Below are 23,942 nucleotides of genomic sequence, written 5' to 3' on the forward strand. Positions count from 1 at the left end.
AAATTGATTTTTTATATAACATTACAATTTAATTGTAATCTTTAAATATTTAAAAATTTTTATAAAGTCAGTTATTTTAAATATTATAAAAAATAATATTAAAATAAATTTGTTACATTACCAAAAATTAGAAGATTTATTTTATATGTTTTAATGTTCTTAAAATTTAAGAAACGTTATGTATGTAAGATAATATTTTTTGTATTTTTTTATATAAAGAATACAAGAATAAGCATTTAGGATATTAAAGACAATTTTAGATTGTCCGGATATTAGTTCTCATTCAGATGCTTTGTACATTTTATTATTTTTGGAATAATTTATATTTTTCATATTTTTGTATGCAAAAATTCAACAATCTTGGTATCGTTACATGACATTTGCCTTATTAGTCTTTAGAACTATTAACTCTTTCACTTCTTGGAATATTAATTAAAAACTTTAAATTTATGACACCGGTTGACAATGAGTTTTACTTACCTCAGTTTCCTAAAATTAATAATCCTTTTGATCAGAATTGTGCACACTTGAAAATTCAGGAACCAAGCATTATGCTGAAGACTGACGTATAGAAAAGGAGGGCATAGATACATATTAGACGATTACTTATAACATATTTATTTGTAATGTTTTATTAATATACTCCTTACCGTAGACATATATTTATATCATGGCAGCATATTATTATGATATTGTATAATATAAGTGAGGTGACTGACAAAACGATTCATTATTTTTCTCTTATTACTCTCCGCGGCCGAAGAACGACACATGCTTATTCATTGCTCTCTCCCTCGCCCATTCATGTCCAAATACACTCTCTCACACGCACACAGACACATGTATGCACTCATACACACGCTCAAGTTCAAACGTACATCCGCACTCATCTACGTGCACTCACTCTTGTAATTGTCCCATTTACTCCGCTACAGTCTCTTTCGCGCCTTCCTCTCGCATTTTCGCGAATCGACAAAGTCGCCCGAACGTTCCCCTTTCTCTCCTTCACTTTCCGCTGCACAGTCTCCCGACTGTGGCGTCTCGCGTTCGTCCCGCACTTCGTCGAATCGTCCCGCGATTAACTCGCATTCGGCTAATTATAATTGCGCCGCGCGCGTCACACGCGCATCGACCGCACGCGCGAACCTCTGCTAATTGCGATTACCGCTGGATCGCGCGATAATCATGATAATTATTATGATATATAGTCTCGTTTATATTACTCGCTCGTAACATTATCTCATACTTATCTCGCCTAGTTAAAATATCAATATACATTATAATATACTCTAGTAACGATAATGCAACACGTCGTTAATTTATTATACTTTGCAACTTAGAAAAATAGTCCTGGCTAGCCGCGGCCGCGTCGCGTGCGCTCTCTCGCGCGATCGATCCCTCAAAAGCGCTCGATATTGTTACATGCCTGTGTACATCCGACATATATATATATGCTACATATACATTTATCTATATATATATCTATATATCTTTCATTTTTTCTAATCTCCGGGGCCTTTCGCGGTCGCCCAGATCCATCCGTGAGAAATATTCCGAGGGATTCTCTAATTGACTAAATCCGTCGATCGAAATCGATCGCTCGTTTCTAGGGATGTAGAGAGAAATTCTCATCCAAAGTGGTAATCTATGAATTCTATCGATCCCTCGATTTATTTTGCACAGATGATCGGCGATCTTTTTTCTTTTTCTTTGAAACAAACGCGCAGCTCCAGTGAAAAATCAAAATGTATGTATCTTTCACTATTTCACGTCGTATTGTGTCGCTCGCAAAATTATAATCAAAGTTACACGCACAACAAATTAAGAGCGATGTTACAAATATGTGATTTCTTTACGCTTCATTTTGTCGATGTTTAAATCTAAATTTTTTTTTTTTTTTTTACTGCCAAAAACAAATTTTATCGATTTACATATAAATATCGTTTTTATATCTTTTCTAATTTATTGGCATGATTATTTTCTATTTTACGAAAAGCGCATCCAAGAAATTTACACGCTAAAATAATTGAATAAAACTTTTAAAAAATGTTTGAATTTTTATATTTGTTTTCTTTCGTTTTGCCGAGTTTGAGAATGTTATCGGTTCTGTCGATTCTCAATTACTGCCGAGCATAACCAGTTTCGATCTCAGGCGATCAAACGCCGATCATGCTCAAACGGAATCATCGACACATATTGCAGCGCGCGTTGTGTTATTCATTGAGAATGGCGATGAGTTAATCATACCCGCGATTAAGGAGCGATTATATTTTTGGGCTTGCTTCCCGATCGCGGATGTCTCGACGCGGTCGCGATGCAATAAAATCTATGAAAACAATTAACGGAACAACGGTAGTATTACCCCTTTGAAGTTGTCACGCTCTACTATATCTACTGTTGATTCTTTTCCTCTTTTTATATATATATATATAATCGGCTAACGAATCGGCTTCTGTTCACGTATCGTTGACCCTCGCGTCGGACTAGGCGCGAATCCGACACTGACTTTAAGCGTCGCTTAAACAGCGAAACTGGAGTCCTATGTATATCGTGTCACACACGATATACCAGACAAAGCTCACTCAGGTTAACAATCGAGAAAAAAATCAGTCATCCAAGCATTCGAGAATCGCGACGGCACAATTTTCCCGAGTGACGATTTTCTTCTCGCAACGAAATTACATCGAATCGCCTACGAATCGTCAAACTTAACGAACCTAATAACAATAACGACGAAAAATGAAACGTTTAATACGCTAAATTTCATCTAAAAACGAAATTTATGCTTTAGCGCAAGTTCGCGCGAATTCGCAAGACACTTGACGAATCTCGTCTCGATTTTTTTTTCCGTTACGTTAAAACGTTCGACCACAAGATAATCATCAACCTATGGAAAACAACCTCTAAAGGCATAATTTCCGTATTGCAAGAATTATTTTTTTTTTTTTTTTTTCGTTTCTTTGGTGTTAAAGTCAACTCGTATCCGTACACTGCGTTCTTGCACTTTCTTGAGATGCGTTCAGCCTTAACAATCTTTTCCGACGGATATTATATTTGCCATCTTTTCTCTGTCGAAATGAGCCTGAAGAAAAATCTTTCGCTTGAACTTGCAATTTTATTTTAAATAAATTCAGGCAAATATACTTACTCTAGTAACTTCAAAATTGAATAGGAATAAATTGATGACGCACTGAGGAAAAAAATTTGTTGGAAGGCTGAAGTATTTGATCCGATACGATCAACTGAACATTGGATTGATTCAACAATTATTTAGTTGTACGAAAAAATTCATTCTTGTTAACCATTCAAATTTTTTAACCAAGAATTAATGAAATCAACTCAATTTTAGTTGCACGTGTCGGACTAAATATTTTACAGTTTTTCAACAAACTTTTTTATTCAGTGCGGCAATTATTTTTACGATTACGAAATATTTTCGTTTACAAAAGATTAGAAAATTATGAAACACGATATCTGATATCATAAATCTTTGTCGATTAATATTTTGTCGTCATATGTTAAAGCGTACTTGGACGTTAATTCTCGCCAGCTCCAATTTAAATCTACAGATCAAAGGACGCGTAGCTCGTTTGATCGACTTTCGAGAAAATACCGAAATTGACAAAGTTCGCGTTAAGACTGAACGCACTTTTTACAATTGACACATTTGTATATCTCGTTCATCGACGCATATTCCCACACGTACTCGTACACGCACCACACGCAATCAGTTCTCAATATCTTTCCAATAGTAAATTTTCATATTTTCTCTCTCTCTTTCTCTTTTTCTTTATCTTCCTTTTTCACATATTATCGGTTCGCATAAGCGGCCAATGGTCTGGCATGAGACGCGGCGACGCACCTTCGCAATTATAACGCTAATATACCGACACGCTACTATTTTTTTCGTTTACTCTTAAATATACATCTACTTGCTTGATATAGCGATCAACGATAGTCGTCCTCTTTTCTCTCTCTCTCTCTCTCATTACGATTCTTCGTTCACCCCACTCGCTCTCGCTTTTCATCCGTTTTTTTACGCGCGCATATATCTTCGCCTTTCTCTCTCCTTCTCTTTTTCTCTCTCCCTTTCTCGCCCTTTTTTTGTATACTTTTAATGCTGCAGTTTCGATTAGAAGATTCAAGTAAAATTATTTAAATGCTGGCAATAATATTTATCTAAGTCGCGATGATAGTTTTCGAGTACTGTGTAAATACTGATAGATATACTTGTTCGCCGTTTACCATCTTCTAGTACTTCGTCGAGTATCGTTTTCTTTTCACTTTCGTTTCACTTTTTCTCTTCCTGTCCCCGTTATTTTTTTTTTTATGCTTCATCGTATTTATACCTTCCTCATTTTTTTTTTTTTTAATATTTATATATTTATATCTATATTTTTCACTTTTTTCTCTTACCGTCGCGTCTACCGTCTTCCTCCGTTTCGCTTCACTTTCGTTCTCCGCTTCTGTCTTTTCTCTCTCCGTCGTAAATATATTTGTAGACTTAGAATTTTCAAATCATAGAACGATTTAATCGTTCGGTAATGCAGTTTTATTTTTATTTTTTTTATATGTATTCTTCTCTCTCTTTTTTTCTCGCGGTCACTCTATTACTCGCCACCTGTCCCGCATTCTCTCATCAGACTCATTCACTTACCTTTCGCTCCTTTAATATACATTAACAACTATAGTCTCGTAGACGTCGATTACTCGCCGATTACCATGATTTACTTCAAATCGTTTCCCGCGCTTACAATCTTGATAGCGTACATGTCATCCTTGTATTATTCATCCATATAATTATTATAACTGATATTATAATTAGCAGTCTGATATATTCGGTATAAAAGAATGTGACGACGTTGTTACTTAAATTTAATGAATTTATATCTGTTTTCAGTACATTATTCTGTTTTACTCGTAATTATATATAATTGAGTTTTTCGTATATTTCTTTTCATGATAATTTACTGTTATCGTAATAGAAAAAAATTATATAAGAAACGGGATATCTCTTTAATTTTCAAGAGTATTTCTCTCTAATCATATAGAAAATAATTCTATTTTGCAGTCCCCGATATCTCTGGTTATTTATTGTATTGTTGTACTTATCGTTATGTGCTACTCTCTCATTTTTGGTCATTTTCTTATTTCCTGTCACACTTGGCGCGACTTATGAGTGAAAAGAAAATTTGAATTACGAGTATGCGAATAGGAAGGATCGATCGAAAATAGTCTTAGATCTTCGACGGTAATTAACGTCTTGCATATTCCCCTTCAGCAGTTGTGTATGATACATTTAGTTAACTTGTGTGTGGCTGCACATTCGCACTATATATCTCTGAGTTTCGACTAACAGAGAGTTTACAGGCTTGTCCCTAAGCACTAAGAATAATCGATCTTTCGCCCCTTTTCCCTCTTCGCGCGATTATGATCGATAATGATATAGTAATTCGCAATGATACACGCATTGATATAGTGTGGTATTACGGGAGAACGAACGCGCCTCTGTGTTTACGTTTGTTTTTAATGCGACTAAAGGATTGCGGCGATTCACACAGCACAGCGGATATGGGAATGATAATGTGAGAACGATCGTCACGTAAAGCGACAAGTTTTCGCGAAACGAGCAATGAGCACGGTCGAGGAATGAGGATCGTCGCCAATCGCGCGAAGATGACGCGAAGTTGCCCTGGCAGACCGCCCGCGCCCAACGAATTATTTTTCTACATTTTCCGCGCTTGTTTTCTTATAAAACTGGAAGAAGTAAGTAAAGTAGAAATTTCCGCTTGTCGAAACAGTTACACGTTCGGTTCCGTCACGTAAACTGGAAGCCGTAGATTTGTGCGAGCTATACGTGCTGGGTGAAGCTGATGAAAACGAAAATGTAGATTGCGGCGCCGAGTGGGTAGTGTTAATGACATAATTTAGAATTTTATTTGTACTGGCTCTCTCGATCCAAGTCCAACTCAATTTGCATTTTACATTACAAAGAGTATGTGGAAGTTCGGCCGCGGCATTAATCTCTGCGTTAACGTTGGTCTCGGAATCATATTTATAGCAGGTTTTTAATCGTAGGGTCGACACGCAAAAATCAGCTTGCGAGAATTCGTCCATTGACAAAATTCCAATGTTGCGAGTAAATGTAGGTATGTTATTTTCAAATGTGCGGAAAAGGATAAGAGTTTTTATCGTTAAAGATTCCTGAAACTTTTCATGAAATCGCCAAGTTTTGCATGCCATACCTACGTCTTCGCCACTGTGTTCGATACGTCAAAATAAATGAATTGATAAGAGGATGCTACGTAGCAAGAAAATGAAAAATAGGACATTCTTGTTCAAGGGACAAGACGTGCTTCCCGATTGATTGTCGGGTCTAGGTCGAAGCTGCGATTAATTCTAAAAGCGTGTTTCTCGTTTGTCTCGACCGTACGAAACGCAATTCACTGTCCTAATAGTTACACAGTGTTGTGAGGCCCATTTTTTCTTTTATTTCTTTTACCTCTAAAACACTTTCGCTCGCTCTCCGTCTTTTCACGATCCTAAATACAAATCACGGCATACTGAGGGCTCGCAAATTCTCCTTCGTAGGCCCATCTGTTTTTTCTTGCGTAAAAAAAGAAACGTGTCTTTCCTCTTTGTTTCCCTATGATATGTAGGACGATGAAAGCTTTAGGGTAACTCTATAACCTAATGATGCCCCTGCCTCGATAAAGGGTGGAAACGATTAGGTGTACGACCCATTTGATAATTTCCTTCTCACACCAGCCGTAAAAAAATCTTGTAAACGCTACTTCGAACGAGGATGATTTCACATTGTTTCAATTATTCGAATTAAGACTTCATCGACTTTGTCGTTAATTTCTCTTTCAAGTTTCTGCAAAAAATTTTAATAAATATATTCCTTTTGTACAGCTTTTAGCTTAGTTTTATATATATATATATATATATATATAAATTTAATAATATTTATAATTTGGTTTATAATTTTATATGTAAAAATCTTTAGTCAAAAAAAGACAAGATGAACCTTCTAATTTTATATTGCATGGCTGAATTATTTGTATCACTGTAACTTTCAAAGTAGGACAAAAATATGAATCAGAATATGCTGTGTGATTTTAATATCATAATTATTATAGGATTCATCACGTTCGGAGTACCGTTTGATAATCTTTTCCGGCGTTATTCACAATTATCTACAACTCACGCATTTGTCTAAGTAGGATGCATTCTGGGTGGGATATGTGTTCAGAGTGATTTCGAATGATATACATATTTCGATAAGTACACGAGAAAAGCTACGCTCGAAAATACAGGTGTACATATATGGTACATGACGTGTATGCGTGTATGTATATTTATATATGTATATGGGTATGTGTGTGGGTGTGTGGGTGTGTGGATGTGTGGATGTGTGTGTGCCCCGCTTCCTCTCTAAAGTCTTGTTGCGGGTACGCGTTCAAGTCTTGTTTACGTGACAACTGAGACTGAAATTCATTATTTACAAGCGGCGTCTTTGCATCCCTCCTCGACCTCCCTCGTCTGGTAGTTTCGACCTCAACTCCTTCCGCGCACGAAACTCTCCCGAGAATTGCGCTTCGCGATTATGTAAATTATTATTATTATTACTATTATCGCTATTATGTACAGCGTGTCGTGTCTCGAGAAACGCTTCTCTCGGGGTAAGAAACGTCATCTTCTCAACGTCGCAGCTCGAGAGAAATTTCCGCACGAGATGGTGAAAACGATACTTTTCCGCGTCATGGCGCAATTGCACAAGGAATCTTGCTACATAGTGCCAATCGGAAACAAATTTCAATTTGCACATGTCAATATATCGATACTAAAATCGACAATGATACATATATACACAGAAGATGATTAGAAATGGAATTGGGAATCGAATAAAAATTTCCAGAGAACGGTGACTATGTAATAACTTGGTAATATCCGATACATTTAACAATAAATATTTGACCTTATACCTTATCGTACCTTACGTATTGCGTTCCCACCATCGTAATCTCAATTTCCTTCGACATAAAACTGAACGCGATTGCGTCGCCGGCGAGACGGGATGGCTACGCTCTCGTCATTAATATACCAACTATCAGCTATTATTATCTGTTTAGGGTCATTGAGCACCAAAAAGGAATGACAGTACATTAGTCTCTGCTTTCTTTCTGCTTTACTTTTCCGGCAACTATTTACAATGCTAACAGTCTGCGTACATCGTGTCGCGATCGGTGACTCGAGGAATTCGACTCTTCCACGATCTTCTCGCGTGCACGTCGCGAAGAATATTATTCTCCGCGGATCGCCTAGCATCCGGAAGGACGAAGGAAGAGCAACGTAAACCGTAGTCAAGCTGTGCTTAAAAAAAAAAAATCGTCTCGAGGTTTTCTTTCAAATGCCGCGCCTTGTCGACGATCACTCTACTACTCGCGAAGAAGTCGGAGGCACTGATAATTCTCGGATTTTTCCTCACATTGGAAAAATTTTGCGGTTAAAAGTTCATGCGTGGGGATACCGCTGTCATTATCTAAAACGATGGACACGCGATTAATGATCTTTGTAAAATATCTTTTCCCCCGTCGGTCATGCTAACCGCATTCGCGATCGATCTATCCGTTTATTTGAATTCTCTTTTAAATAAAACTACCGAGGACATTAATGCTTCGTCGACCGTAAATGATCCCGTTTAGAAGGAATCGGTAGGACTCGATCGATTGTTCTCAAAGGAAGCGGAAGTATTCGATTGACGCGGGTCCTTCCGCTTCCTTCACGAAGGACCGATCGCCGGTGCAGATGTAACGTTTGTCAACCTCGCGACGATTCGATGACTTTGAGAAACAGCTAAAACTATACGTATAGTGTACAAATGTTAGTTGTAGAAAGTTCGATAATTATAGTTTATTTACGTACGAAATTTATGGTGTGGGAGCGCGGAAGAAAAACCGATGCACCCCGCTACGTTCTTCTAACTTATAGAAAAATCATGAAAAAATTCTTAGTTTTTCTTTCTTTCTCTCCTTATCTCTTTTTTTTAGAAACGTTTCAGTATGACAAACGTGGTCCATTGTATATATATTTATATGTAAGTGCTAAGATCCAAAGATCCAGTAGACTTGTATTCACGACACAGTATTAATGTCCGAGAATATCTTATAATATAATTATTAATATCGCGTGCAGTTATACATGTAATTTACAAACAATATATGTGCAATAGCAATAGTATATTATTAAGCTAGAAGTATTTAAACTTGTGCGCTCCGTCCCTTACAGTGAAAAATCGATTTGCTTAGCCAGAAATGCTGGTATTTCTTAAAAATGATAAGCTAATACATTTAGAAAAAATTGACTGAAAAATTACTGAATGAATTTTAATATAATTACATTAACTAGTCTGAAAAATTAAATTAAAGCCATAAATGTCATATTTTTGTCACTACACAATTTAATTAGTCGTATCAGAGATATAACAAATTTTATAAAATGATTTTCAATTGTCGATAAAACCGTGTGCCCTTTACGTATATCGCGTTTGTTTAGCATAAAAAAACTATATCTAATATATGTATATATAAAAGTTTTCCTTATACAAACGTGCTTGCAAAACCATTCGATCGAGACGAGTTTCAAAGTCGAGCATACAAGTCTCTGGATCTCTTTAACGCGAATTCCTCCGTAAGTAATAATAATAATTTATCGATCAATGAAATTACGATTGCACGAGAGAATCAGGTAATGCCAGCAGGTTACAAAATTATATTTGTATATCAACATTACGCCCCTTGCTCGTTTTCATTGCTCTATTATTTTGCTATTATTAGACACTTGCATTTCATTTTTTTGCACAATTGTGTACAAAGTAAGTTCTGCGAATCTCTTACGTGACTCTCGAGTGTTCTTGGCTGACTTTTCTTTCTATCCCCGCTTTTGTCGTTACGCGTACCTTTCTGATTCTTCTTTGTCTGTCTCCACTCGTTTCTTTCGAGTCTTCATATATTCATTCTCTTTTCAAATCTGATCTTGCAAATCAGCTGAAATCGTAATTAGAGAGACTAGATCCGACCAATCGATGCAACACGGCCAATCGATAACGCGAGATCGGAACACTTCCTTTTTTTTTTTATATTGAAGGAAGAAATACGAAGGGGAGAAAAATGATAAATAAAGTGTGGGAATCGCGGTTGTGTGTGGGAAAGTCGAGAGCACGATTTACTGCGTTTGTTGACCGTTTTCTTTGCTTAGCTCAATTTCACCAAGGGGTTATCCTGCACGAGCGATACGAGGACTCTCGAAGGACCCTCGCGTTACATCCAGTCTATGGCATGCGCGAACAGAGGGATATTTTCGAAAAATTATTACGTTACCGTTTATTGCGGGTACGGGACGCGCGAAGATCCCAATGAGTAATATCCTCTAATTCCGCTGTTCTGCCGATCCTTCGGCCGCGTTTGTCACGTTTTCTCTTCGTCGAAAAAAAAACTTGTGAAAAATTGTACACCTTATCAAGACTTTGTAGTATTTCATTGCAAATTTACACAGGCATCTAATAATTATCTTTCTTACATATTGTTAGATATTTTTAGATAGTCTTGGAATTTTTTTTTGTAAAATACAGAAATCTGAAGACCGTTTTGAATACTTGGATATCTAGAGTCTTAGATATCTATATTCTGTGGTAACGTGTCGTTTCAGAATTTCAGTAAATTTTAGCTGAGATTAAACGTGACTCTCGCCGCCATTAAAAAGATTTAATTCATTTCGAACTAAAAATCCGCGTCAGCGGAAGAAACTACTTTAAATTAATTTACTGGCCATATCCTGGACTCTTTGCGATCGACACGTATCGCGGCTCGTTAAGTCTCAATTAATATACATGTATGTGTGTGTATATATATATATATATATATATACACACACACACACACACATATATATATATATACACACACACACACACACACACATATATATTGTGTATGTATATAATGTATATAATATATACGTAGGTATAGGTATAACAACAGTCAATTATATAAAATTGCGGCAGTGTGCTTTCACGTATAATAATTAATGTTTATCATACTCTCATTCACTTATTCTCTCTCTTTCTCTCGTATAATCGATTATTACTAAAATCAGGACGGCGAGGAACACTGGATACCTGTTTTTGTGTCTGTGTTTGTTTTTTACGATGTATTAAGTCGATTATATTAAAAAGCCAAGACCTCATGTCGGTCTATAAGCCTATGTTACAAAGTTATACGAATTCTAAAGCGCAAGCAATCCGTTAAAGATTTCTCATCACAAGGATACGAATATCTTAATTCAACCACATTTATGAAATAATATATATATAGATATATATAATACATTTATAATTTCTTTTCTATAACGCTAAAAGCGCTAAGGTGACGCGACAATGATAAATGACAATACGATTTTTAAGTCGCACTATTCAATTCCTCTACGAGCCAGTAGAGATGATAGGAACTACATGACATCTTAATCTGAGTCGTTCTAGTTTGAAAACGTACCTGGGATACCTACGAAAATAAGTGAAGGATAATCAAAGTGCCGTAGAGTATCGAAGCACAATCTACCATTGAAGAGTTTTGATGCAGTGCGGGTGCAAATTGAAAACTTATAATATTACTATAAGCAAAGCACTTGAAAATTTGCAACGTTTGATCGCGGAAATGGATCATACACGGATATTCGAATTTACTTGTAAATATATATTTTATTCGATTCTCGTGACCAATGATTTATAGCGAAAATGTCCCGCAACTAGTTTCGTTTTAAGTGGGCGCTTGTTTCGAAAACGAAAGGCTCGCTATCGACTTTTGCTCACGAATTTTACTTTTGCTTTTTCCGTTCCTAAATCCGCGGGGAAAGAAACGGAAGAGGACACCTCGGTACCCGGCATTCACTCGCACGCATACACACACACACACACACACACACATCGAACGACAGTCATCCGGTCTGGGGCTGGAAATACAGCTAGGATTGCGGCTCGTATATGTATAGATATATATGTACATGTTACACTCAGCTATACAATTAGTCTCGGTTTCGCGGCTACTTCAATTAAAACTTTACCCTTTCTCCCCCCTTTTCTCTCGCCCCGCCGACCTGTCTTTTCGCCCTTAAACCCTTTGAGTACTTCTCGCGCGGTAACGCTAACTGTGCGGAAAGAAGTAATTACGCAGATGTGTATAATATCTATTTATACGTGCGTATTTATACAGATTACAGTGCTCCTTAATCTTTTTTTTTTCTTCATCGCGAGCCAAGCCACGAGCGAGAGATCGTGCGATAACGGTGTGTTGCAGCGACAACTATAACGAGAGAGAATCGCGACCGCGCGGCGCTCGTGGCTTCGCTCCGGATTGTAGTGCGTGATTTCATTCGTCGCTTGATCGTTCTCAACGATCGCTGCGACGACGGTTGCGTCTACATTTAATTCTTCTTTCTTTCCTAATCATTCGTTATTTTCATGTTACTCCATTCGCGCGTCTCTCTCTCCCTCTTTTTCTCTTTCTTTTTTCTTTTTCGCGCTCTCATTCGCTCACTCTCTCGCTCTGCTTCTCGTTCGGTCATCGTTTTACAGTTTTTAGACGTATAATAATACTGGGTACTTTTTACTCGTTTTTCCTTTTTTAAAAGTATAGGTAATTAACCGTAGCATTTCTCTCTGTTTACTTGTAATTATTATCGTTTTCGGTCAGTTCCTCCCGCGCGCGTAGCGGCTTCTTCTCCTGTTCTAATCATCCGCGACCCAATCTCGGACAATCGATCGTCCGGTATTGATACAATAGCCAGTTGATTGCCCGATACTATATCTATACGCAAACGAATCCGCCTGTGTGTCCTATTGTCGACATATAGAAACACCGCCGTGTCCTCGCGCTCTCCTCTTCCCCAGCGTATGTATAACATCTTTATATATATATATATATATTATGTATATCGTATAGTTTAGCTGTTTGTTGGTTTGTCAGTTTGTTTGTTCATGTATCCTTTTGTTTTTTGTATACGAGAGCTAGCTAATGCTACAAGTAATAGTTTTTTATCAAAAGCACACACGTAATATCGTGACTAGTCTACATATGTATATATAATATGTATATATATATAGTATATTGCATATAAACTGATTATTATGTATGCCACGTGCGCCTCTCTTCGTTGACCGGCTCGCTCGCTTTAAGTTCCGTGTGTTGTGTGTTCATGTTGATCGTGTTGACGTTAGTAATGCCGACGATGACGACACGGAGGGACAATGTCCCCTTCTTCTCCTTCTCTATTTCCATCTTTCTCCTTGATGGATTTTCCCGGAAAAGGGCGTTGATGGTAAAGTGCGCGTGATTGATCCATCTGCGAGCCAACATCTGCTTTGAGAGATTATTACTTGAAAGGCCATTACGTGTTCTCAGAGAAATTCCCGTGATGTTCGGAGGACTGAGCGTGTTCGAATTGTATAAGCTGCTTTCTCAGCAGCGACTTTTTAATAACGTAACGTAAACCATCTTCAAACTTGTTAAAATACTTGTCTGCCGGTTCGGCCCGCGTCGCAATTGCTTCTGACGGAATGAGTGCACGTATATCGATTCCTGATCTATCTTCCTATGACGAGTAACGATCGTAGTATCCGTGTCTCTTGGTTTGATTCTCAACCATCTCTCGGTTAGCGCTACCCTTTTACGGTTATGTTTCATTAAATATATTACAGTAATTCGGTACATCACGTTTCGTTTTTCACGAAATTCCATTTCGATTGGAAGAGGCGATAAATCGAGACGTGACATTCGAAGGAGAAATTTACTAGTTTTTATTTCACTACGCTCCAGCATAATGTAGTAACACTGACCGAGCTAGACCATCTCTCCGCTTATTCTCCTCTCGCTTAACTTTAACAACTCCTCACGAGCAATCATACTCAACATAATAAATTGGAATCAATTAACCACCGTAACTCTTGATTGGGGGGTGCGTAACGAAGATCGTTACGAATCGATATTCAAATATTAGCACCGTGCAATACTTTTTTCCTATTTCGTATTTAAAGTTAAACAATCAGCCCTGATGATCCGAGAATATTCACGAAACGACTCTACAATTAACGATTTTAATAAAATTAACTAAGTCGCTTTCTGCAAATTCGTTTTATTTTCCGAGCCAATCGGTCTAATTTTCGATTTGTCTTTCGTTCCGTCACTACTACTTCTACTACTACAAGTATGAAGCGATGAAGCAGCCCTCAATTCGTCTACGTTCTTGAGGAATGGTCATCTCCGTGGCCTCTCTCCGTTACTCACTGCGCACACCCGCGCGACGACGGCGAGTCGCGATTAGTGCGTCTTGGGTATATGCTGATGTCGATCGTCGTCGCTTGCCTCGACGTCACCCTCCACGCCTTTCTCGCCCTCCTCGGGATGCTGGGGATTACCCTCCTCGGTGTCGACGCTGCTCGTAGGCGTCACCTGTTCAACGCCGACGCCCGTACCAGTGTTAATGCCGATGCCAATACCGCCCGACGTCGTGCTCGATGTCGTCGTCGTCGTCGTCGTCGCCGTCTCGTCGTTCTTTTCGTACCCCAAATTGCCCAGGAGGCTCTTGTTAATTGGCTCTGGCGAGGCCTCCGATTCCTCGCTGCTAGGTGAACCGGGAGACGAGACTATCACCTGCGCCAACAAAGTGGACCCACCGTCAAGGTGCGTCGGTTAGTTTTGCTCGACGCTGGAAACGCTTAGAATTCACAAAGTTTGACCAGACATTTCGAATTTTTCTCCAATAAGATTGAAAAAAAATGAGCAGACGAAAAATACGCACAACTTGATTATTACTTCAAGTTATACAATTAATATAATTTTTTCACCTAAAATAATACGTTAATAAATAATTTCTTGTCTCGAAACACTTGATCAACTTCGTGACTCACACTGTATTTACGAGTACATATTCTCTGAACGCATGTGTTATGGTAGGATAATTTTCAACCATAAACTCGATATTTGTGTGTAGGGACCTATATCGTGAAAAAATTCTTGCAAATTTATATTTATATATATACCTTTTTAAAAAATATTGCTCGATTTATATTGCGAACGAAATCTGGCATATCTTGAAAGAAAATTTTAATAATTCTGCTAAATTGTTTTCGAGTCGACTCTGCATAATTTCGCGGATACCAGAGAGTCGTGGAAGTAGAATGCAATTGTGAGCATACGCAAAAATATGTGCTACATATCAACGTAGAAAAGTATTTACAAAATACTCGGCATGTTGGCGACACTTAGATCATATAAAACGTGATGGTATGAAGGTAGAATGAGAATTACGTGAACGATGAACATTTTCTCTGATATCTGAATCGGGCCATGCATGTGACAAACTAAAGGCGGATGATAATGAAAATGATAATAACGATGATACCTGTGCAAGAAGCGGCGTCTCTGTGCTGTCAGCGGTTTGGTAGAGCCGGCAATTTGCGCTTGCTCTGAAGAATACGTGCCCAAACGAAAAAAGATAAAAAAGACAACGTAAATTGTCATTATAATAGGGAATGACGTCGAAAAACTATATACACAAAACGGAAATCATATCGACCCAGTGTATGCCCGTGAAAGGTACAAAAATGACATCGAGACATGCACAAAGGCATATCGCATAAATCATATATATATATATTTGTAAAATATATAATATAATATATACATAAATCTATCAAATTTTTATATCGCGAGATATAATGTTTAATGATAATGACGATGAATGATAATCGCAAATCATTTCGGCTAAGTATATTTTTCAGAGTAAAAATTAACTTGTTCTTGATCAAGAATAATTTTTCTAAAAATAAATTTTTTTTCTAGTAAATTTTTTTTTTAGACCTTTTGTACAAATTTCTTTGTACTTGGTAATTGGATATTGGATATTTATTTGCATTTTCTTCACCATTCTTTTACTTTGATTAATGTAATAGCAATTTTTGAAATTGTCTTTGAGAGTGACAGATTATTGATAAACGATCCAACTTTCCCAATTACATACTCCTTGAAACACTACATGCCAAAACGTTTGCTAGTTTGTGATAAATGGAAGTTGTTCGATCGAAATCTAATCGTGATTGAAAAACATATAAGCAAGGCAAATCAATAATCACTAAATGGCGTAGATTCGACTTTGTGGAAGCGTGCCGCGGTTAAGGTTGTTTGCGAAGCGAACAAAGGAGAAATAGAATCGGTACTTTGCCTACCATGCTGTTCAATAATGTTTCAATGTGCATAGGGTATGGAAAGAAGCGGGAATGGAAACAAATTGGAATATACGTTCAGAATGTTTGGCGATCGGTTGTTCTGATTCCAAAGTTTTCAATGGCTCAGGTAAAGTGGACCCACGCAAGTACTTAAATTCACGGTGGAATCAGAAAAATCGATGCAGTTGACCCTAAACAGTATAAAATATATTACTTACATAAAAGTATTGAGGAGACGGACTCTCTCTTTCTCTCTCTCTCTCTCTCTCTCTCTTTCTTTCTCTCTAGTCTATTAATAACGATATTATTGGTCGCATATCCTTAAAGTCTTTAATAATATTCTACATTTATTGAGTTCAAATTTTTATAAATACTTGAAGGTAAATAATGTTATAAACGTTTGTGATTCTGCGAAGCATTCATAACGAAAAAAAGATTAGAGCTTGCTCATACACTGTTTAGGGTTAACATTCACTCGACAACAACGTTCGAATCGTGCGAGAAACGCACATGTATTGGCAACATACCTGCCGAGGCTTGACCGGTGGTGGTGGAGGACGAATGGAGGGTCCGAGGATTGCGGCTACCGTAGTTTGGGGTTGATGATGAAGTGAGGGTGGCTGCTGCCAGGGCAGCCCTGTGCGTCCCAATGTTCCCTGCAGCTGCACATGTTGCTGCAGCTGCTGCTGCACTTGCTGCTGCGCTTGCTGCAGATGCTGCTGACTGTTGCTGCGCTCGACTACTGGCGTAACTCGAGGAAGTGTTGAACCGACTGAAGAAGTCTTCCGAACTGTCTGTGAAATTAGCTACTGATTACTCTGTTCTTGGCTGACGCTTTTTTTTAACGCAGACCAATAAGTACACCCAAATATAATAATTAAAACAAAATTAAATTTAACGTATAAAGAGAAATCGTTTACTTAAATCCGCGAGAGAGCGAGTTTTACTCAGATTCATGAAGAACAAGTACATTACCTGACTTTACTGGCCAAATCTCCAACAGATACTTAAGCACGGCGATCGGTTGTTGGAAATCCATCGGAGGTCCGTTTTCTTCCGAGTGTAACATCAATACCGGACCGAAGCAAACGGCGAGACTTGCCGGTGACATTTTATTACACTGTGATACTACCATCGCTAGGTGATCCAACAAGTAGATCAACGTGCACTATTCAATAAATAACACACATAATTAGAATCTGAGTATGATCACGGAGGAAAGCCTCATATTTAGTTTCTCTTTTCCTGGCTACAATCAATATGCATTTAAAATAAAATCTCGCGGATACGTACTCTGTTGACCTTAGGCAGGCAATCTAGTATACTGAACATAAGCTTAGCGTTGCCCTGCGGGTCGTCCGGCAAACAGACGGCCAGTGCGTCGACCATCATCTGGTAGAGGCACTTCGTGAAGAGAGGTTCCGGAAGTTCTCGCAAATAATCCTTTAGTACACCTAAAAAAAAACCGATCACGATTGGTCGCCTCGTTAATTTTTTCTCAGATCTTGTGTATTTTATGATACTTTACCGGTGATGACATTAATGTCCGGCACGTTATCGGGCGACAGATTCACGGATCGCGCGTTTCTCTCGAAAGCTTCCCTAAGTATCCTTTTCTTGGTGGCCGAACCACAAAGTCTGTACAAACCTGTTGCACGAAATAAAGCGACAGTTTTTATCGTGCACATATATAAACATTCTCGACTCGAGATGTTTTTTATTGCTCATTCGATACTTACCGATAATGTCAAGTCCTCTTCTCTCCACCTCTTCGACGCAACGCCACACGATAATCGGAACATTCGGAATACCCATCGCCAAAACCGTGGAAACTCCACCGGGAACTCCACCAGTCTTGGTTTCTCGACTTACCTATTTTAATAAAAAGAAAAAAAAACACCAAGATTATTACTTGAATTTAAACGGATTAAACTAGAAAATATTAAGTTTGTTTAACTTTTATTAAAAATTAAAGATCGATATAATTTATTGTCACAATAAGAAGAGGTGCTTACCACTGTATCTAAATCAACCCCGAAGAGAGGCGCTACCCTCGTAGCTAATGATATGACCGGCAGACCCCTTCGACGGAAAGTTTGTTGGGCATCGGTGTATCGTAGTTTTAAATAGATTGTGCCACGTGGCTCAACCTTGACAGCCAGCTGATGTTCTGGCGACTCCTTCAGCAGACTCGCTAAATGTACCGATCCCTTGTAACAGAGTTTATGTCTGTACTGTGGGTCCCAAGAATATACGAGCAGATCCAGCTGCCGATTGCCTACGAGGTCCAGCTCGAAGGTTTCGTCCCAGTCAAACATCAGATCGCCGGTTCGCACTACCGTACGAGCTTTGTGCACCCTGTCGCACTCCAATACGCAGTACAAGTCTCTCAAGCCGCAACTAGCTGTAGTTTTTAACAAATTATATTTATAGTTTAGTACTAGAGAGATATATTTATTTAAACAAAATTACTCCATAGAGCGTAATGTAGAACTTTTACATTCAAGATTGGTGGCAATTGTGACATTACGTGTTGTTGTTTGGGTGTGCGAGATTTGCGTGGAACGAGTGTAAAAAATTATTTTATCAATGTTTGCCGATCTCGAACGTCGCGTAGACCGTTTCACTTAACGCACCTAAATTCGGCTGACCTGAGGGAGTGGAAGGTGTAGTGGCAGCCGATGAGGTCGTAGTCGATCGGAGGCCACGCCCTGCTAAAAGATGGACCGATAACAATCCGCTAACGCCGCTTGTCAAATCGCCGCCGGTCGATTCCCCGAGCGAGCTCAAAAGCGAGCTCGTCGAGCTCGGAGTGCCCACAGTCGGCGGCTTCTCTATTTTATACTTGAGGAACTCTGCGAATTGAAATGATCTTTTAGTATTCTCAATTTTATGAAACAAGGCGGTAGACAGATACGCGGTAGGCTGTCTAATCACCCGCAGGATTAATATCTAGCAGTATTTGACCCTGAGTTCTGGTAGGCGTTGGGGTGGGTATGCTTCTCGTGGACTCCAAGTCGAACAGGTTTCTGATTCTTCTGACCGACGTCGCCCGTTGGCTCGCGGAACTCGTCAGCGACGCTTTCTGAGCTGCCAGCGATGAGCGCGCGCTCGAAGCCACCGAGGCTGGCCTCGGATTCGTTGTACCGCGATGGCACGTCGAGCTGATCGCCGTCGACGCTCTCAGGTTCGCGAGATTGACCTGCTGGGCCGAGGCCGATCTCGTCGACAGTCGATCGAGCGTGGTCGAGAGCTGTCTGTACCCACCGTAAGTGCCGTAGTCACCCTGCATCAGTCAATAAGAGATAGAGGGCTTCATTAGCATGCGATCGTATCTCTTTAAGTGTCCGCATGATTGAGTAATAACTTTAATATTAAGTTCGAGATGAATTTACAACTTGGATTAAAATTTATAAAAAGTTATAATAATTAATAATCTAAATTTGCGAGATAATCTAAAAGTTAATTAATCAGCTGAGTTAATCCTTAAATTGTCTCAAATTCAGAGATCATTAACTTATTTTTAACCTCGAACTTTTATACCCTCTTTTATTTATTTCGAATTTTTATTAATATTAAAATACTGCTTAAACAAATGGACACTTGAGAAATTATAATTAACACTGATGTGACATATAAGAGAAAATCTTGAGAAAAAAATTTATATATACTCTCTTCTCTTTTATAAATATATTTCATATATTCGCGTTTTACGTTATTTCTATTCATTTCTAAGTTTCGAAATTATTCATAAAATATAAACTAATAATAGAATTATAATAATGGAAGAGTTAAGTAAAGTCTATATCATTTAATAATTATTCGTGACGATAACAAAATTAGCATCCGATCGATTGTTGATTTTACGTTTACCTGATTGACGGCTGCGTGAATGTTCTCAGCACTGTACGTATAACGAGGTGGTCTACTTGTGGTCGCCCTGATCTGCTCGTACAGGGCGCTGGTACTCGGCGTGCGGCTCAGCCAGGCGCGGTACTCGTCCGATGTGAATACACTCGGCGAGGACGGTATCCTGCCTGTTTATCGACACGGTTAAATTGCGTTAAGTACAATCCCGTCGATTGTATGACCGGTTATTGTCTCGACATTATCTGGAACTTACCTCTGTCACGCCTGATGGAAGGCAATTCCGGCGCCGATAGGGCGCCGTCACTGTCCTCTTGATCGATCAGGCCCGACGCGACCGTGCTGAGGCCCGATCTGAGACCAGGTTGCTGAGGCAACGTTCGACCGCTTCGTGGTAGTGAATTCGACCTTAAACCTGGAGAAAAATCGTTATTTAAAGAGAAATGCATTCTGAAGCTTTTCGAATTTAAGATTGTTATAATTTTCCGTGACCCTTTTGGATTTTTATAGTCTTTGTTGTCTAAATATTCCAATTCAGCATGATTATAATTAACTTAATATTCTACTTTACAAGATTCTCCAAATTATACAAATTGAATAATCAAACGTTTACTAATTTAACTTATCACCATTAAAATTGATTTATAGAATGATATTTTCAACCGCGATTAAGTTTAAATAAGTTGGACAGCGCGCTAATTAAATTTGGTAATTGATTCAACTTACCTGAGGAACTCTGACCGATTTGTGACCTCGATAGGGTAGCTAAATGCGACACGGCGCTGCTCTGAGATGGATTGCTCATATTGTGCCTATAATAGTAATACGCTGATTTTGGCGAACTGGAGCACGTAGCCTCGGTGTCGGAGGCATAGTCCAACGACGGACGATGCCGCCTCGTCAAGGTGCCGAATTGTCCTTGTCTCTGTGCGGCGGACGTTACGTCAGTCTGTCCGTACCTCGGGTTGTAACGCAATGCTGACGTACCTAATAATGATACAGTGTTGTTAAATTGTAGCACACAAAAATGCATCTATTATCACAGATAAAAATTATCGACCTCGCATGTTTTATCTTTATTTTAATCTATAAAATTTCCTGCACCGAAATAGTTCGGTATATTATCTATCTCGTATTTTTTTCTCAAAGTTACATTATTAATTCAATAACAAATTCGAAATTGTATCTTTTGCGGAAATTGGTATTTGAGAGATATAGTAATTCTTATTGAAGGAAATTTCCGTGCATGAGATGGCGAGGAAAGAGGGAGTGTGAGAAGGCTAGTGGATGCTTCGATGATAGGTAAACTCATCACAAACCTGATTTCAAGCTGGATCTAAGAAGGGTATGTCGCGCCGGCGTCGTGATGCTCGTGTAATCGACTCGGGGTAGGTGCTGGTCGGAACCACTCCTCGGCATGATCCTTCCGCTTCCGGTGTGCTGGCCATAGCCGTAATGGGTAGACTGCGCGGTTTGGCCCGACAATCTGCCGCCGACTGATTGCATTCCGCCACCCGCCGACATACGTCGGCTGCCGTTCGAGGGCATCATGGGGCCCGTGTAGAAGGGGTGTACCTAATCGCATGATCGCACGAACCCTTTAAATATAACTCGTGGACGCTCCTTAGACAGATCTTTTTAAAGTTGTCGATTGCCGTGACTCGTAAATTTTCTTCTTTCTTTTTTTTCAATAACTGCGATTTATGTTAGACATGAGTATAGTATATATATTTTTCTTAATTTTTTATTATTACCAAGATTTAAGTTGAATCTTTTGTAATTTTGATGATTGTAATAAGAGAAGCAATTTAATACAGTTGGGCATTTTCATTCTTGGACAAAAAAAAATAATGTCAGCGGCAATTACAACGATAATATCTCATCTTCTACGATCGATCGATGGCATCGATTACCTTTTGTAACCATATAAATTTGACGCAATATACTTTGTACAAACTCCAATAAAAAACTAATATATAAAAAATTTTTAACTTTTTAAACAAATGTGGATATATTTTATAAGAACGCGATCCATGTACAGTAAAATGTACACGAAAATTTCATTAATCGTGTTTAACATGTATAAGATTTAATTAAAAGTGCAATCTTCGATAAATTATTAAAACTTCTAACGATGTTGAGCAGAGTCGCTGGCAATTGATAATCGATCGAACGCGATAACGCTAGTTACGACAATGATTAACGTTATCCAAAACACAGACACAAAACGCAATCGAAAGAACAAACGGACAGCAAGCTTGCAACAAGGAAACATAAAGTTAGGGTTCACGTCGCAAACAGCGGCAGGTGTACGCGATTTCTACGGTTTAAGAACGCACATAAATATCCGTTAATTCGCGTTACGTTTTTTCTAGGCAGAACTCGTTAAACGAATGCACTGGTGCACCGTTGAAAGTACGGCTGAACGTTTCACTCGTTTGCCATTAAACGTCCCCCCTCCCTCTTCCCGTGATCATTTCGTTTATTAACTCTTAACTTAAGTACATCTTATCATCGGATAATTTATTTTACCGCGAGTATAAAGTCTTTCCTTATTAATTTTTCATTGACATTAAAAGAGTTTAACCTTAAGCTCCAGCAATTTTTATGATTATAATAAAAAGAATAATTTAATCAATGAATAATTAGATTTGTAAATTATTAGTATATTACTCCGTGATTTCTTTGATTAAACTTAATGAAAAGAAAGAGATATAACTTTTGTAATTGTGTATATCATATATACAATTTTTCATACTAAGAGAATTTAATGAAATATATATTTAATGAAAATGTGCAATTTATTATGCAAAATGTATATTTAATCTCTTGCGCAATTTAATCGATAACGAAATTTATAATTCAAAATTAACGTCTGAGCGAAGAATGAAAAAATCTACGTTGAACTTTTTAAGGAACTGAAAAATGAGAGATGCGTTGCATGGGCGGATGCACTCGCGCATTCGTTTTGTCGCAAAGTATAGTAGACGACAGGGAGGGAGAATATTTATACTCGTCCATTAGAGGCATTTTACAGAAAATTGCAATCATACACAAGTCTAAATATCAAGATAGAGTTTGTGTTGTCTTTACCTTTGTAAAATCCTGGTTAATTTCAATGTAGCATTCATTCATAGAACCGATTAGTCATTTGAAGCACGTGTGGTCGATACGCGAGCGGATTGGCGACGCTCCGCGTCGTTCGGAAATGCATTCGTCGAAATTGTCAGAAATTCATTCTCCCGACGTTTATTCTCACGACGTGTTTGCTTTTGGGATCATCGGGATAGAAATCCGATACACGGAACAAACTTACAAAGAGTCGACATTTTATGTGAGCGACGTGATTTTGATCGTTACGAGAGATACGCGATTTTCATTTTTTTTTTTTTTCAATCTCCCGTTTCGCGCAACGCGCGCTCGTCGAGCAGTTATTCTTCTTTGATTCCGAATGACACGGAGATCGCGACAGCAAGTGTCCCGAGACATTGCCACGAGTTCACCACTTTCTTTCAGTCATAAAATAGCGTTCATTGGAGACAGTGAAGGGCAAACGAGTATCGAATTGGTGCAGACAGGTGTGAAATGGTGCTCGATCCACATCGTCTAGAACATCTATGCGTGAACTACATCGGGTCGAGATCACATAAGCGACGTCTATATCGAAAAAAAAGTTAATGTCAATGCTATGGCAAGTAAAAAAAAATCACATTTTGTGATGATTAAAATTATAATTTTTTTATATAAAAATTAGAAATATTTATTGTTGAAAAATTATTATACCATTTTATTTTAA

The 23,942-nt window shown here is 38.3% G+C and overlaps 1 protein-coding gene across 9 annotated transcripts in view; it reads right to left on the reverse strand.

The window, feature by feature from the left end:
- Positions 1 to 11,732: 11,732 nt before the first annotated feature.
- Positions 11,733 to 23,942, reverse strand: part of LOC105195346 (rho GTPase-activating protein 100F) — a 62,147-nt gene continuing 49,937 nt past the window's right edge. For 7 of the 9 annotated variants that reach the window (XM_026138412.2, XM_026138411.2, XM_039458047.1 and 4 more), the window contains 14 exons: positions 23,240 to 23,251; positions 21,466 to 21,721; positions 20,873 to 21,133; positions 20,403 to 20,561; positions 20,153 to 20,316; positions 19,217 to 19,565; positions 18,916 to 19,134; positions 18,295 to 18,683; positions 18,019 to 18,151; positions 17,808 to 17,927; positions 17,573 to 17,733; positions 17,255 to 17,447; positions 16,807 to 17,069; positions 11,739 to 14,705 (listed from right to left, as the gene is read on the reverse strand). In XM_026138412.2, the coding sequence (XP_025994197.2) occupies positions 14,373 to 14,705; positions 16,807 to 17,069; positions 17,255 to 17,447; positions 17,573 to 17,733; positions 17,808 to 17,927; positions 18,019 to 18,151; positions 18,295 to 18,683; positions 18,916 to 19,134; positions 19,217 to 19,565; positions 20,153 to 20,316; positions 20,403 to 20,561; positions 20,873 to 21,133; positions 21,466 to 21,721; positions 23,240 to 23,251 (3,012 nt within the window). In that variant the 3' untranslated portion in view covers positions 11,739 to 14,372. Of the gene's footprint in view, positions 14,706 to 16,806; positions 17,070 to 17,254; positions 17,448 to 17,572; positions 17,734 to 17,807; positions 17,928 to 18,018; positions 18,152 to 18,294; positions 18,684 to 18,915; positions 19,135 to 19,216; positions 19,566 to 20,152; positions 20,317 to 20,402; positions 20,562 to 20,872; positions 21,134 to 21,465; positions 21,722 to 23,239; positions 23,252 to 23,942 lie in introns of all 9 variants that reach the window. The other 2 variants (XM_039458049.1, XM_039458050.1) reach the window with 1 other exon arrangement.

Source organism: Solenopsis invicta, chromosome 15, assembly GCF_016802725.1.
Source record: "Solenopsis invicta isolate M01_SB chromosome 15, UNIL_Sinv_3.0, whole genome shotgun sequence".
Classification (NCBI taxonomy): Eukaryota; Metazoa; Arthropoda; class Insecta; order Hymenoptera; family Formicidae; genus Solenopsis; species Solenopsis invicta.